Source organism: Vitis vinifera, chromosome 11, assembly GCF_030704535.1.
Source record: "Vitis vinifera cultivar Pinot Noir 40024 chromosome 11, ASM3070453v1".
NCBI classification, from domain to species: domain Eukaryota; kingdom Viridiplantae; phylum Streptophyta; class Magnoliopsida; order Vitales; family Vitaceae; genus Vitis; species Vitis vinifera.
Window position 1 is genome coordinate 666,718 of NC_081815.1, and position 14,249 is coordinate 680,966.

Genomic DNA, 14,249 nt, shown 5'->3' on the forward strand with positions numbered 1-14,249 from the left:
TTGGGCAAATAAATAATCCCCGATATAATTCCAATACCATGGGCCAGGGCCAACCACTCCCATCATATATTCATATATGTGGATGAGCTTTTAGCCACCTCCATAATCTCAGAATTCTTCCAGATCACAACACTCTCTGTTCTCAACTTCTTCATTCAATTTTGATCCAACTCAGCCATGTTGGGGAAGACTTCCCGACCAGCCATCGGAAAGCTTGCCGGATCATTGATTTCCGGCAATTGTACTGCGATTTTGGATGTTGCCACCAGTCCTAGAAGTCCTCTGGACATGAAGATTCAGTCCCCTCGAGGGCAAAAGAATTATGACCTTTTTAGTGGGGTTGGACTCGGAATTGTAGCTGCACTAGATAAATCCAGCAACTGCAGGGGTGAAATTCTGGCGAAGTACGCCGTTTCCGGGACCAATATGGGACGGTCAGGTCCAGTTCCGGTGACCTCCGGTAAAAATTGTGGTAGGTTGAAGGTGGGTTTTGGAGAATTGGAGATGGACAGTTTGGAGGATTACACGTATGTGACTTGCCATAAGCCTAACAAGAAATCCTTCACTAGGGTTTACTTTGATGGACATGAGACAACTGCCTTTCATAAACATGAATCTCCGGCAAGGTTTTCCAATGACGTGCAGGCGTTTCCCACCTCGGATTTTCTCAGTTCATGTCACTTGTGCAGGAAAAACCTCCATGGAAAGGACATATACATGTACAGGTACAACAACTTTACCTTTTTTCGATGTGGGTGTGGGTTGTTGGGATAATGAAATATTCGATCATAGAGCTAATGGGTGACGTTTCTTTTATGATTTACAGAGGAGAAAAAGCATTCTGCAGCAACGAGTGCCGGTCAAGGCAGATAGTGATGGACGAGAGGAAAGAGCAATGCAGATCTGAGGCTTCAAGATCAGCAGATGTTTCTAGCTCTCCCTACACAAGAGGCCAGATTTTCTCAACTGGGATTCTGGCAATTTAGGCTGGGACCTAGACGGTGATGACACACATCGGCAATAATAGTATCTAAACATACGAGAATTAATCATCCATGTGTTAAAAACAAAAGATTTTGCAAGTTCAAGCTGTAACTATTTCTTCTATCTGTAGATGTAAATAAATGGTTAGTGAAGGAGAGAGAAGCCCTTATCAATAAAATGAAATCAAGATTCTTGGACTTTTTTTTTTTCTGTTTCATATTCTGGTGGCAAGCAAATTACTGTACAAATGGACCTCGTCCATTGAATGGAAGACGAAAATAAGACCTTGTTTGAAAACGCTTTTAAGAACAAAATAAAGGAACCGATTATGAAAAATAGTTATTCTCCATAAGAGTCGGGATTGAATTTTGACTATTTCATCGAAGATTAATTGATCTTTTAGTAAGAGTACATCAAATCTTTTATGTCATTTGATATTACATAGCAAAACTTTGAACTTAAGAGTATTATTATTGCAATCTGATAAAGAGTTTAAAATATTATATAAAAAAATAATTCAAAACATTTCAAATTTATTAAATAAATAATTTGTCTTCAAAAGATTTTTTTTTATAAAAAAAAAAAAAAATCATGTCTTCTGAGTTTGAGAAATGTTTTCTACTTTAACGAACAAAAGATATTTTCTAAAATAGTCTTCAGACAAACCTTTAAAATTTTGGTCTATTGCAGGCCACCATTGCAGAGCATTCATTGAGTTTGTTTGTTTGTGTCTTGGGATTTTATGCAAAATTCATAGAACACAGAGAAAATTGATAAAAACAAAATCTAAAATCACTTTCCTATTTTGTGGTTTTGGCTATATTCCACTTTTACTGTTTTGACACCTGGAAAGGGTCCATGGCCTGGCCTTAACACGTAGACTACTATAATAACTGTTAGTGATCCTTATCACATTTTTTTTTATCTATTTTCCAGCAATAGGCCCACTATCCATGCTTTTAGCTTTTAGCTTTTAGCCCACATAAAGGTCAAGGCATCATTACTGTAGGCCAAAAGGGGATTGTCAGGTTTATAAGTTCTGTTAGAATACGCACTCACGGAAATCTATTAATGCAAAAAGATCCATGATTTACACTAAAGAAGAGAGAAAAGAAAACCAAGGATTGGTAGGGTTGAAATTTGAGAACTCTACTTGGGTTGCAACCCAAAACTAGGATTTTGGAGGAAAAAATAATCCAACCAACGCCATCTACATGAACTAAAACTGAATCGAATCAAAATTGTTTAAGATTGAATTAATTTATTCTAAATAATCAGTTATATTTAAATTAGTTCAGACTTTCAATCCAAATTAGCTTTAAAAATAATTAAAATCAATTTAAATTTAAAGTTCAAAATGCATTTAAAATTTTTAATAAAAGATACAATAAAAATATCTATTTCAAAAATAATTAAATAATAATATATTACTATAATAAAATATATAAAAATAAAAACACTGAACCATCAAGAGGAAAGGTAGTAAAAATGATAAATAAAAAAGAATGGAGGATAGGAATTTGCCGGCATGTCAAAGTAAAGGTGACTAAATGCATTACCCAAACCTAGAAATGGTAAACGAAATTAATCCTGAGTCTGCTCCTCAAATAATTTGTATGGATTAATAGACCAGAAACCTTTATAGTTGCTAAAAACCAAACCGGTTTAATCGATTTTGATTGGCTTGGTTTTATAGGTTCTTCAATATCAGTCAACCAAACTCTGAATTGTCATAGCTAGAAAACAAAGTCCAAGATGAAGATAAACCTGCCCAAAAGAAATCAGTTATGCATGTCTTGAGATATTTGTTCTGGAAACGGAAACAGTAACAGGGAAAAGAAAACCGGTAGAAGGAAAAACTATAGTGGGTAATGAAAAGGATCCCATCAGAAACCGTAGCCACTCATCCGCACAGAAAGCCTGCAGGTGGGATCATCCCCCAGAATACATTGTATGCTACATGCTCATCCTCACAGAAAGCCTGAATGCGGGATCATCCCTCGGGAATACATTGTATGTTACAATTCCATGCACGCAGAATGTATATGACACGGGTAAAGAAGAAAGAAAACAAAGCGTTCTACAGTTCAACAAAGATTTAATTCCTGCCTGCCAAGGTATATAATGGGAGTTGTCATCTTGTACCTACTGGTAGTACATGAGTTGCTGGGTTGTTGCAGCATTCTGGAATCCACCATCATAGATTGCCTGACTACTCCCACCAGCACCCATTCCCATGGCTGTCTGCTTTAGGGCATGCTGAGCCTGCGGATGCATGAGGCCTTGTGCACCACCCATTTTGCTCAATGCCATCTGTCGCTCATACGCTGCAAAGTCAGCAGCTGAAATACCAGGCATATGTGGAGCAGCTGGTGGGGGAAGAGGGGTGGAGCTTGTCCCTGCTGGAGTAGGTTTGCTGCCCCATGAGCACTGTAAAACATAAACACATAGGCCAGTCAAGCAGTTATTCACACAATCACATCTTCAAAGCTTCAACACTCAATAGCGGGTGCCAGCACTTTGCAAAGGTAAAACAAGGTTGTGTCATGAAAAAATTAAAATAGGAAGGCAGTAGCAACTAGTAGCGTACAAATTAGATCGATATACATATCATTTGGACTGGAGGATAAGCCAGAAAGAGAAGGTTATAATCACCCATGTGGAAAGATGGAAGGTTATAACCACCCATGTACAAAGATGGAGTTGTTTTTTGCCTCAATCTTGGGCAACCTTTCTGCCAGGCACATGGGACAATATTTTAGCTAACAACATCCACCATGCAGAAAGTTGAACTGAAAGCTTGAGTTTTGGGAAGTATAAAGCAAGAGTTTTGGGGGCATTTCTGAATAAGAAAAAATCTCAGGGCAAGGAGTAGGAAGTAAGGTAATCTTTCATAAGAATGAACCTTAATTGGTTTGCCACAGAGAATCCGAGCATTTCCCATCTGAATAGCCAGAGCTGCTTCAGCATGGGTACTGTATCTCACAAAACCAAAGCCTTTATCTCGTTGCACCCGAACATCTTCAATAGCTCCAGCGCCAAGTGCATGAAAATGTCGGTGGAGGTCAACTGAAGTAACCTGCAATTATAAGTTAATAAGAAAGCTAATGGCAGAAAGAATTTTGCAAAACATTCTTCAGAGCTGCCCATAGTTGTGTTCTGATTATAAAAATAATAATAATAGAAGAAAGATGTCATATGTATGGATGGAATGAATTTTCTTTCGGATATATGGGTAGGTGCAGCAATAAAAATGTATAGTCCTGCACTCAATGTGGTCATTAGAGAGGCACAGAATTGACCTCACCACCAGCAATACATCGCTGGAAGGAGTGGATTCCACTATTATCAAATTTATTAAATCACACACTATTTGATCCACAAGAAAGTGAAATATGGAGAGAAAAAAGAATGAGAAGAAAAAGAGGCTCAATTTTTGCTAGTGTTTGTTTAGGTGAAAAATAAAAAGGGTAAAAGACAATGCCCTTGAGGCCTGGCTCTAGTGGTTATGGGGTTGGTTGGGATTGTGGGAAATACTAGGTTTCAGTCCTAGTGGGGACCCAAAAAAAAGGAAAAAATATTTACCTATAAAAAAAATGGATAAAAGACAATATAAAACTATCAGCGGCACTAAAATTTGCCATGCAGCAGTGAGAGAGGAAAGAAAATGGAAGTGTACAATACAGGGGTGGAAGTGACAAGACTTCCCTATTCTCCCAGTTCAATTTTCTCAGTTTGATTTCCTCTTGAAGGCCCTAGCTACTGGTAAGATAGCAGAACAAAGCTTAATTTGGTCAAGTAGAAAATTTACCTTTCAAAGAAACCTACCAATAAAATGTAAAACACCAAATTTTCTTCTGACTGCCTCAATTTTTTCAAGCAAAGGGAATAGCGTTCTAAATTTGACTCTTTCAATGTCTTCCAAATAAGTTCTATCATTATCCAGAATTAGTTCTAATTTGACCAGAGATTCCAAAATAAGTTCTATCCCCCATTTCTGCAAGAGGTAGTCACAGGACTTGCAACAGTCATGCATATGCACCTTCAATGATTAAACAAAGTTCAAAGGTTTGCTTTGTTTGAAATTTGTATCCAACAATTAACTAGTTCTCTGTTGAATGCTTTTTAGTTTAATGTGTTCAGTTTATTTAAATGCTTCAATAATTGTTCGAATTAGGGTTTCCTAATTTTTTTTTTGATAGGTAAAGAGAAATATATTAAACAGAAAGAGGAGACACCAAATACAGGGAGTATACAAAAGCACCTAAGGAGTTTGTACCACCTGCAAGGAAAAGAAAGAAATTTCTCCATCCATGGCATCACAAGAAAGCTTCCTTATGGAGCAGGATGGTTTAGAAGGAATTATAGCTCTCCAAGCAACACATGATATGAGAATCAAAGTCTTCTTTTTACTGATAAAAAAGCCCCTGAAACAGCAATTCCTGCACTTGATATTGAACCTCGGCCACTGTTCTTTAAGATGAAGGAAAGCAGTGATTGAGCTATGGACCTATGAGTCTTGGTTCCATCTGGGGGAACTACCAGATTAGCCTTTAACTGTTGTTTAGCACCATTTGGGCAGTGATAGACCACCCATTTTACACCCCTTTTGAGGCTATTTTTGGCTGATCTGAGCCAACAGAATGGCTTGCGTCAGCGTTTGATTGGATGATTTAAGTCATTACAACAACTGAAATATGGCAGCCAACAAGCTTGTTCTAGGGTTATAAATTCTTCAAAAGCCCATAAATCAGGCAGACTTTGACTCATTATTTCAATACAAAGTTAAGACTTATTTATTTATAATTTCTGATTGTGTTAAAATAAGATGGGGTTTCCCTAGTTATGGGCCAACCTATCTGTTTTGCCCTCAATCTTTATCCAAAGACAACATAATACTTATACCACTTTATGGTTATATATATATATATATAATATAACTAATATTGTCATGACTATGAGTAAAAGAGAAGAATCCTTGCCTCTGGAGCAAGATTGCCAACATAAACAGTGGTATACTGAAGATTGTTCTCTGGAGCTTCATCATTTGACTTGTCTTTCCCATCTTCTGCACAAGAAAGAGTACTATGATTGTAAGGTCTATGATAACAATGTTGTAAAGTAAAGCTCCAAACTCGGACATCCATATCAAATGCAGAACCAGCAAGTTTGGCATAGAGAGTAAACTGGTTTAGAGCCCTAAGGAAGAAAACAGAAAAACAAAAAAATGGACAGTTTGTTTGTCATTCTCAAAGCATCTTGATTACAGAGAATAATAAACATTACGTATCATGATCCATGACAGCAGATAAAAATATAAGAACCATACCAATAGTCAAATGTAGGAAGAAGATGAACTCTATGAACACAAAAAAAAAAAAAATCCAAAGGGACAGGAATAGTGATAATGAAAGTAAAAATAGTGATAATGAAAGTAAAAAAACTAAAGAAAACTGTACAAATTAGATCTTGAACAGTAACTTTAGCCACCACAACTTTTAACTTTGTATTCCATAAATGACCTCACCAGATGTTCCATTAGTTAGTTCCACAACACTTTTGGCATCTGAATTTGGCTTGTCCTCGTTACCTCCAGCACCTTTTGTTGCCCAATTACAACGAATCTGTCTGCTTCCAAGCCACCTTCCTGTAATTGCAAATCAGGACAGATAAGCAAGCATAGTTTTCCCACATGCAGATTGCAATTAAGAGGAAAATACTATTTGCATCTTTTGAAGCATTCTATGCTCATAAATTGGAAATTGCATTCTTGTGGAGAAAGCCTTGTATGTTCTGTACCTCATCCATGTTTCATAAATATTTCACACTAATTTCCTTAGTTTTACCCCTACCTTTATTTAATTAACAAGAAAAGTCAAGGAAAGGGAAAATGAAGCCAATTCACACTCATTGTGCATTTGGCTGTTGTAGAAAAGTGTAGACCCTACCAACAACAATTTTCATGAAAGCAATTGTTTCCCTAAAATCCTTTTCTGCATTTCCTACAAGACAATGCATTATGAAAAAGTTGAGCCTTGTATTCTTGTAAATTTTCATGTAAACCAAACTGCCATGGGACATGCAGCTTTTCTTGTCTTACTTTCCTTAGTCATTTTTCTAGGTACCACCTCCTAAATTTTCCATTTTGCTTTCTCACACGACTATATTACCTATTTCCTCTCCCAATGATTCCAGTTTGATTTCCTAGAAAATTGCCTATTCCATCCCATATCCTTTCCAAGTCTCATGTTTTTCAGCTTCCATTTTGCATTCCTTTACTTTCATCCACCATCCATTCCTGTAACTATGGTTCATAACAGAATCCGTAAAATAAAGAATGTCGAGTGCAGAGTTAACCCAGTATGATTGATTAACCTTTAGCAATACTTTAGATCCCAGTAACAATACTTGCAAAAAAAAAAACACAGCTCCTTCCAAATTGTAGTTGTAGCTGTTTTTTCATATGCTGCTATGTCAAAGCAGTACATAATTTAACAAGAAAATTCAATAACAAAAAGGGAAGCTGCAAAGCAATGGAATTTTGCATACCATTTAAGTCATTAATTGCACTTTGGGCTTCCTGGAAACAAGATAAAATGACAGAATCATAACATGAATGAGGAAAAATGAAAAGGAACAAAACAAAATCAAGTAAAGCCATTTCATTACCTGCTGGTTCCGGAAAGAAACAAACCCAAAACCCCTTGAACGCCCAGTTTTCTGATCCCACATAACCCTAGCATCTCTGATACCAGAACACGGATCAAATTAGTCTCAACATACACAAGGAAAGTTAATCAATCACAAATTCAAAGAAGAAAACAAAAAGGCCATGCAAACGGAGCTTACGAACAGCTAGGATAAACAGAGAAACATGCAAACAGTGTAGCATCTGTAACCTCAGGGCTAAGATCACCAACAAAAATATTGTAATGACCTGCATGCCAAAGATGAAGTTTGATAATCAGTTTGTAATGAAAAGGAACAGGGAAATTACTGGACCAATTTTCAGAAAAAAATGTACCAAAATAAACAAATATATATACCTGATGTATCCTCTCTCTGACTACTAGCATATGCCCAATTAACTTTGATTGGCTGACCAAACCTGCAAACTAACATGTTAAGATACAGGAGTGGAAAAAGTCAGTTAGAAATCTATCGGATTTCTACTTACAGATGCCTTCCATTCAGAGTCACAATAGAAAGGGCAGCAGATCTCCGGTCAAAGTAATCGACAAAACCATAGGATGACTGCATATGAGAAAGGAAAAGAGGAGACATGTCAATGGTAAGATGAGCAAATAGCACGGAAAATTGGAGAAAATCTTAGGAAGCTGATGACAACAGCAATCAAGAAAAATTGGTGCTGAGATTGGTCGAACAGAAAAACCCACAACATGGAAGGAACCATCAGATGCTATTATGATCATATAGTATATGGCATGACTGGTCATTGCTTATCCATCAAAAAGATGATTTCTGAAATCGGCAAAATGAAAACTGACCTTCTCTTTCCTAATGAGCTTGCACCCTTCGAGGGGACCAGTACTAGAGAAAACCTCTTGAAGAAGTGGTTCTGTAACCTGTGGGTGGATATTACCCACATACCTGCAATTATAGATAAAAACAAAAGCTTAAAAATCCTGATAAAGGAGAAATGGAATCTACTAATGAGAAGAATACATACACACAAGCCTTTGCTGCAGAACATATTCTGAGATAGGAAATGAAAGGGAGGATAGCATATGCCAATAAAAGAAATGCATGGTTGTGTGTCTGTGCAAGTCTCTGTATAGGAATTAGGAAAGCATGTCTAAAATCCAATCCTTCTACTTAAGAAGGATGTAATATTAAAAGTGTTGACAAACGAAAGAATAAACATAAAATAAGAGCAAAAGAAACCAAAACACACGAAAAGAATCAAAAAAGAAGAAAATGTCTATATGACACTCACACACTGCGGCATGTACTTGAATCAAACCCAGGAGGCAGATTTCCACTCAAGATAGGCTCTATCTGCAAAATAAAAATGTGAAAAAATAGAAAGAAGAAAAAAAAATCCTAGAAATAAAATATCAACACTCACTGAGAGCATTTCATAGATATATAAAGACACATGTAATGAAGAAAACCTTGAACCAGAAAATACAATATTGCACTTTAGGCCAACGAGAGCAAAGAAAAAGCATTTATTCCCTTTCAAACAGAAATTTCAAAGACACCTGATACAAGTCCCAAATTTACCTAATGAATCATTTTTCTAATCAGTTTTCACACATAACTTGTTCAACAGAAGTTATAGAGACATGAATGGCAGGAACAAGAAGCGGGATGATAAAGGGTGAATACTTGCCAATGTATGAAATTATGCGCCATAATCAAACAATTGCTAGAGGGGGAAAAATAATGTATACTAAAAAAATAGAGCGATCCTCCTAGATTAGCAACATTGTTACTTTTACAAAACACAGCAGCTTCCGTAGCTTAATGATGACAAAGTAAACTGTTCCATTCCCTCAGTCAGCTATTCCCCTATCTCCCATGCTCCCAATACTCTGAAAACCACTAGTAGTGAATAGTAATAGCCAGAATGAAGCCCTAAATTTCTGTTCAAACTCCAAAAAATAATAATGGAAATAATCAATAATCTGAAAAACTGGTACTAGAAAAGGAACATCCTTTTTGTAAATTTTTCAATAATGACAACAGAGATCGTCAGATAAACAAAACTCCAGAAGCTAAAATACGTTGTTAACAAAAAAAAAAAAAAAAAAGGCTTGTTGGCACTTTGAAATTAATTCAGAGCTAAAAGTAAAGAAATTTGCAAAATTCTGCTAGGTAAAACGCTCATCAAACATCACCTACAAAGTGAAAATCGAAAATTTCAGCGACACTTCCGAAACCAAACTCACAGAATCACACACAAAGTTGAAAACACAAGCAACAGAATCGGAAAGTAGATTGATGCAAAACGAAATGAAATGGAAAAAAAAAACAGAGAGAGAAGAAAAGAACCTGAGGAGGAGCCAAGAGACCAGGGTGGTGGTACAGAGACTGCTGCTGAAGAAGCGATTGCTGTATCAAGGCTTGTTGCTGCTGTTTCAGTCTCTGCTGCTGCATCTTCGCTGATCGGGCAAAGATTTCTCCGACGAGATTTAGGGTTAGGGTTCCGGCGAGAAGAAATAAAAAATAAAAAAATTTAAAAGAAAAAAATTCAAAAAAAAAAAAAAAACCCTCGAAAGCGAGGGCAAAATGGAAAAATGCAGAGAGAGACACTGAGACAAGAAATGAAGCAGAATTTGCGAAGGCCGTCAACTTGTTGGAAGAATAAAGTGATTTATTCATTGAACTAAAGTGGCCTCAACACTTACTTGGGCTCCATCTGGATTTAGGGTGGAGTCTGCCGAAGTACTGGGCTTGACCAGGCCCAAAATATCAAAGAGCATATTCCGATGGATCTACCAACAAGACTATAGTCAATTTTCCTTCGGTTTTGGGTCGAAACTAAAACATTATACAAGGGTATCTTTTGCAATGTTTTGAAAAATAATTCTCAAAAAATAATTTTAGAAAATGAGTCTTAAAATCAGTATCCAAATGTTTTTATAAATAATTTTTTGTTTAATAATTTCAATTTGACAAACAGTTTTCTTTATTTATTTTCTAGAAAAGACTTTGAAAAAAGCACCTCAAATTTATTTTTAAAAAGTAACTTCTGCTCAAAAATTATTCTCTCTTTAAGGTTTAGAAAATATCATTTTCTAAGTTAAAAACTATTTTTATTTTGAAAAATAAAAAAATATTTTTAAGAAAGATTTCCTAACAAACCCTAGTGTTCATCTTTTGTTTCCATAAACGTTTATTTTAAACAATTGTAGTGATTGTCTTGAAGGGTATGGGTCATTATTTTTTAAGGTTATTGATCTTCTTCTTAAACATTATGGCCATATTGATGTTTGGGTTGGTGGGCCTAGGTTATGAAAGATTAATTATGCTTACATTGAAGAGTAGTTTATATTAGTATGAAAGGGATGGAATGAATTTAATCTATGGTCCCCATAGCCCCTTTTCTTTTAAAAGATTTACATCAATTCAATACTGTCCAGGTTGTGAAATGGGCCACTATCCCTAATTTAGGGGCCACCATAGTATTGGGTTATTGTAATTGGGGTGCAGATTTGACTGAATCCGGCCCAATCTTAAATGTAGGATTCTTGGGCCTACTGGGCACCAAAAAATATTACATTTCATTGGGCCGGTTATGAAACTGTCCGGTGAGTGAGTGGAAAACCTACGTGAGGTGCTACAGTAAGTGGGGTTGTCTGTGAATTGAAGTGCTCCTCAAAACAAGGAGCCCAATAAATCAGGTCATGGGCCAATTGGTTGTTTCGATACGGCCAGGCCTTCTGGCCCAAGAACTATATCCCATATTGGGCTTCTTCTTGCAGACGACTATCTTAGATATTGGAATTAGTTGTCAAGTGCTCCTAATGGGTGGAAGCATCTTCTTACAAAAATGAGGTATTTAACAAATTTTTGAAAATAATTTTGAAAATATGAAGAATCGCTTGAAGTACCTCAATAATTACTTGATAGGTAATTTTTTTTATTATATAATATATTATCAAAGCACTTTAGTGATGAGAGCATTACAAGCAAAATTGGTACAGATAAAAAAGCACTTTTACAGGAATCACTCTCCAACGACCTTCTCGAGTTCTCCGCCCTCGTTTTGTCCATGCTTTAACCCAAATACTGTTTTAGGTCAAACTGTATTTTAATATGACATGAAATCTCTTAGGCTATAAGCGGTTAAGTCATGTGTCAAATCCCATCCCTTATCTTAGAGCCCGTGTCCAAGTCTGTCTTTAACAATATTTATTCCCCACGAGTTACGGAACCCACGTTATAAATTCCAAGAAAATTAGAAAGTTACTTGTCAAATGTGTATCACGGGCTTATGCAAACAGCAGAAGTGCAAGTCTTACAATTTTGATGTTCATTTTTCCCCTTAATTTATTATGCTCATATGCTAACCCAAAAAAGCTGCTCATGAAACATGGTATTATGGCTTGTAAAGTCAAAAAGACACCACTAAAAGGTGTTTCCTCTGTTTTATTAAGCTCACGTAAAAATATTCGAGACGATGTGTCAGGATTTTAATCAAAATAAGATAACATTAAAATACATCGTTTTATTGCTCTAAACAACTGCATGTGGGGTGTGTCAAGAGATTTGATTCCAAAACTTTGAATTCATTTAGGAGCGATTTTATTAGTTGTTTAACGAATTTTTAAAAATAATTTTAAAATTTTAGAAAATTACTTGAAGTGATTATTGAACAATTAGTATTCCAAATTCTTTTTAATTATATATTATCAAGAATTCCAAAAATTATCATAGTGAAATGATGATTTGTTAGGATAAAATATTTAACCGTCTCATCTGCAAATTAATTAATTGCTAATAAGGTGGAACTAATTATATTTGTATGGTTTAACACCACACTCATTCTCACTCACGAGCTACACATCCCAAAACTTAGAAGCCGTTTGAGATAATTTCATATTATTTACTTTAATTAGAAGTTGAAGTTAAAGGCAAAATCGTAAATTTTATATTATAATATTAATATCATAAAAAAGTTATTAGATATAAAAAATTTTTTTTACATAAGTTAAAATAATGTTTTCACAAGAAACATTGATACTGTTGGATGACTGTTTTTTTAAAATAATTTTTGTTTTTCAAAATAAAAATTAATAATAAGATATGTTTGATAACAAGAAAATAGAAGACAAATTTTTGTTCTTAAAATTAAATAACAAAAAACATGGTATTCTTAGTTAATATTTTAAATTATTTTTATTTAAAAAAAAATATTTTAAAAAATAATTATATAAATATAAAGAATCACTGGAAATAAAACAAAGTATATAAAATTTATTTTTAAAACATAATTAAAATCATAAAAAGAGGCTAAAAGTGTTTTAAGTTTGAAACACTTGTATGTTTAGTAAAATATTAGAAAATAATTTTTAAAAATTGTTTTTCAGGATTAGTTTTTAAAACGTTTCCCAAGCAAAATCGATATCTTTCTTGCTTTTATATATAAAACTTTGATATAGAAACCGTTATTGAATTTTAAAATAAGTGTTTTACTTCTCAAAAGTTCATTCAACCTGGAAGCCTCATCCACACACCCGTGCTCATTTTTCCCAGGAGCATGGCTAAAACCATTACCTCAATAACACCATACTTTCCAATGAAACAAGCATGGCTATTACTTGGCAGGTATGATGTGGGGTGTCCTCCACCGAGTGTCTATCGCAACCCAAAGTGCTTGTCGACTGGGGAAGCAAACAAGCAGATATGATGGATTATAACCCACCAACCCCCACATCCAGGGTCCAGGGCACGGCAGAGTCACATTTAAACAACCACTAACTTCTAAAAACCCATAAGAAGTCGTGTTCACTGTTCATGCACTTGTGCTTTTCATGTTCATGCACAAGTGCTTTTCAGGTCTGCCTTCATTCCCTGCCTACTCTGAATATACACTTATGTGTAGTCATGTCCCTTTAGTTGGCCTTGGAGCTATTCTCCACATTGGTTCTCTGAATTAGCTCAGAAGGGTAGCCCCCACATGAAGAGGATCATGAGCTAGGGTACTAGGCTTGTTCATATAATCTAACTTTTTTTCACTGGATTGTTCAAATTTGGGCTATATATGCTGCCATTGTGAAGACAGAGAAGCGTCCGAATCCCATAAAAAAGCACTATTCGGATGATTTTTCAGACCCCAAAAGCTTTCTTTTTTGGTGCAAGGTTCCTGACCCCATGTGCACTTTCATTTTCTGCCATGCTACTCCATGACAGTGCACTGTGGCTCAAGAAAATTTCAATTTGGAAATAAGAAAAATAAAGCCAATATTTAGGTAACATAACAACAATATTTTATTTATGCTTGGTACCATAAAATTTGAGGGAAAATAAATAAATTAAAAAATTAAAAAAATATATATTTTTACTCGATTATCTTTTTTAATTATATAAAAACTAAATCATTTTAAAATATATAAATTAATTATATTTTACTTTCTCTCATATTTTTAATAGTCATGCGAAACATGAGAATAATATTTTTCTTATTTTTTTTTCTTTTGTTAATACTTTTTGAGAATCAAACATAATTTTAGAAAATAAATTTTTTTTGGCTTATTTTCCATGAATATATTGTATATATTTATATTTATCATATA

General features: G+C 35.0%; 2 protein-coding genes across 3 annotated transcripts; one reads left to right on the plus strand and one right to left on the minus strand.

The window, feature by feature from the left end:
• On the plus strand, positions 1-1,181 carry LOC100264520 (FCS-Like Zinc finger 14). The gene is made up of 2 exons (XM_002276786.5): positions 1-725; positions 827-1,181. The coding sequence occupies exons 1-2, from the start codon at positions 178-180 to the stop codon at positions 984-986; spliced, it is 708 nt and encodes a 235-aa protein (XP_002276822.1). The 5' UTR covers positions 1-177; the 3' UTR covers positions 987-1,181.
• Positions 1,182-2,831: 1,650 nt separating this feature from the next.
• Positions 2,832-10,297, minus strand: LOC100259344 (oligouridylate-binding protein 1). 2 transcript variants are annotated; one of them, XM_010657795.3, is made up of 12 exons: positions 10,003-10,297; positions 8,942-9,003; positions 8,493-8,595; positions 8,162-8,238; positions 8,031-8,092; positions 7,834-7,921; positions 7,654-7,729; positions 7,534-7,564; positions 6,512-6,631; positions 5,967-6,052; positions 3,890-4,063; positions 2,832-3,414 (listed from the first exon to the last, which is right to left on the minus strand). In XM_010657795.3, exons 1-12 carry the CDS (start codon positions 10,105-10,107, stop codon positions 3,130-3,132), a joined length of 1,269 nt encoding a protein of 422 aa, XP_010656097.1. In that variant the 5' UTR covers positions 10,108-10,297; the 3' UTR covers positions 2,832-3,129. The 2 variants fall into 2 exon arrangements, with proteins under 2 accessions (XP_010656097.1, XP_010656098.1); XM_010657796.3 differs by having other exon boundaries at positions 5,967-6,049; positions 10,003-10,296.
• Positions 10,298-14,249: the final 3,952 nt, after the last annotated feature.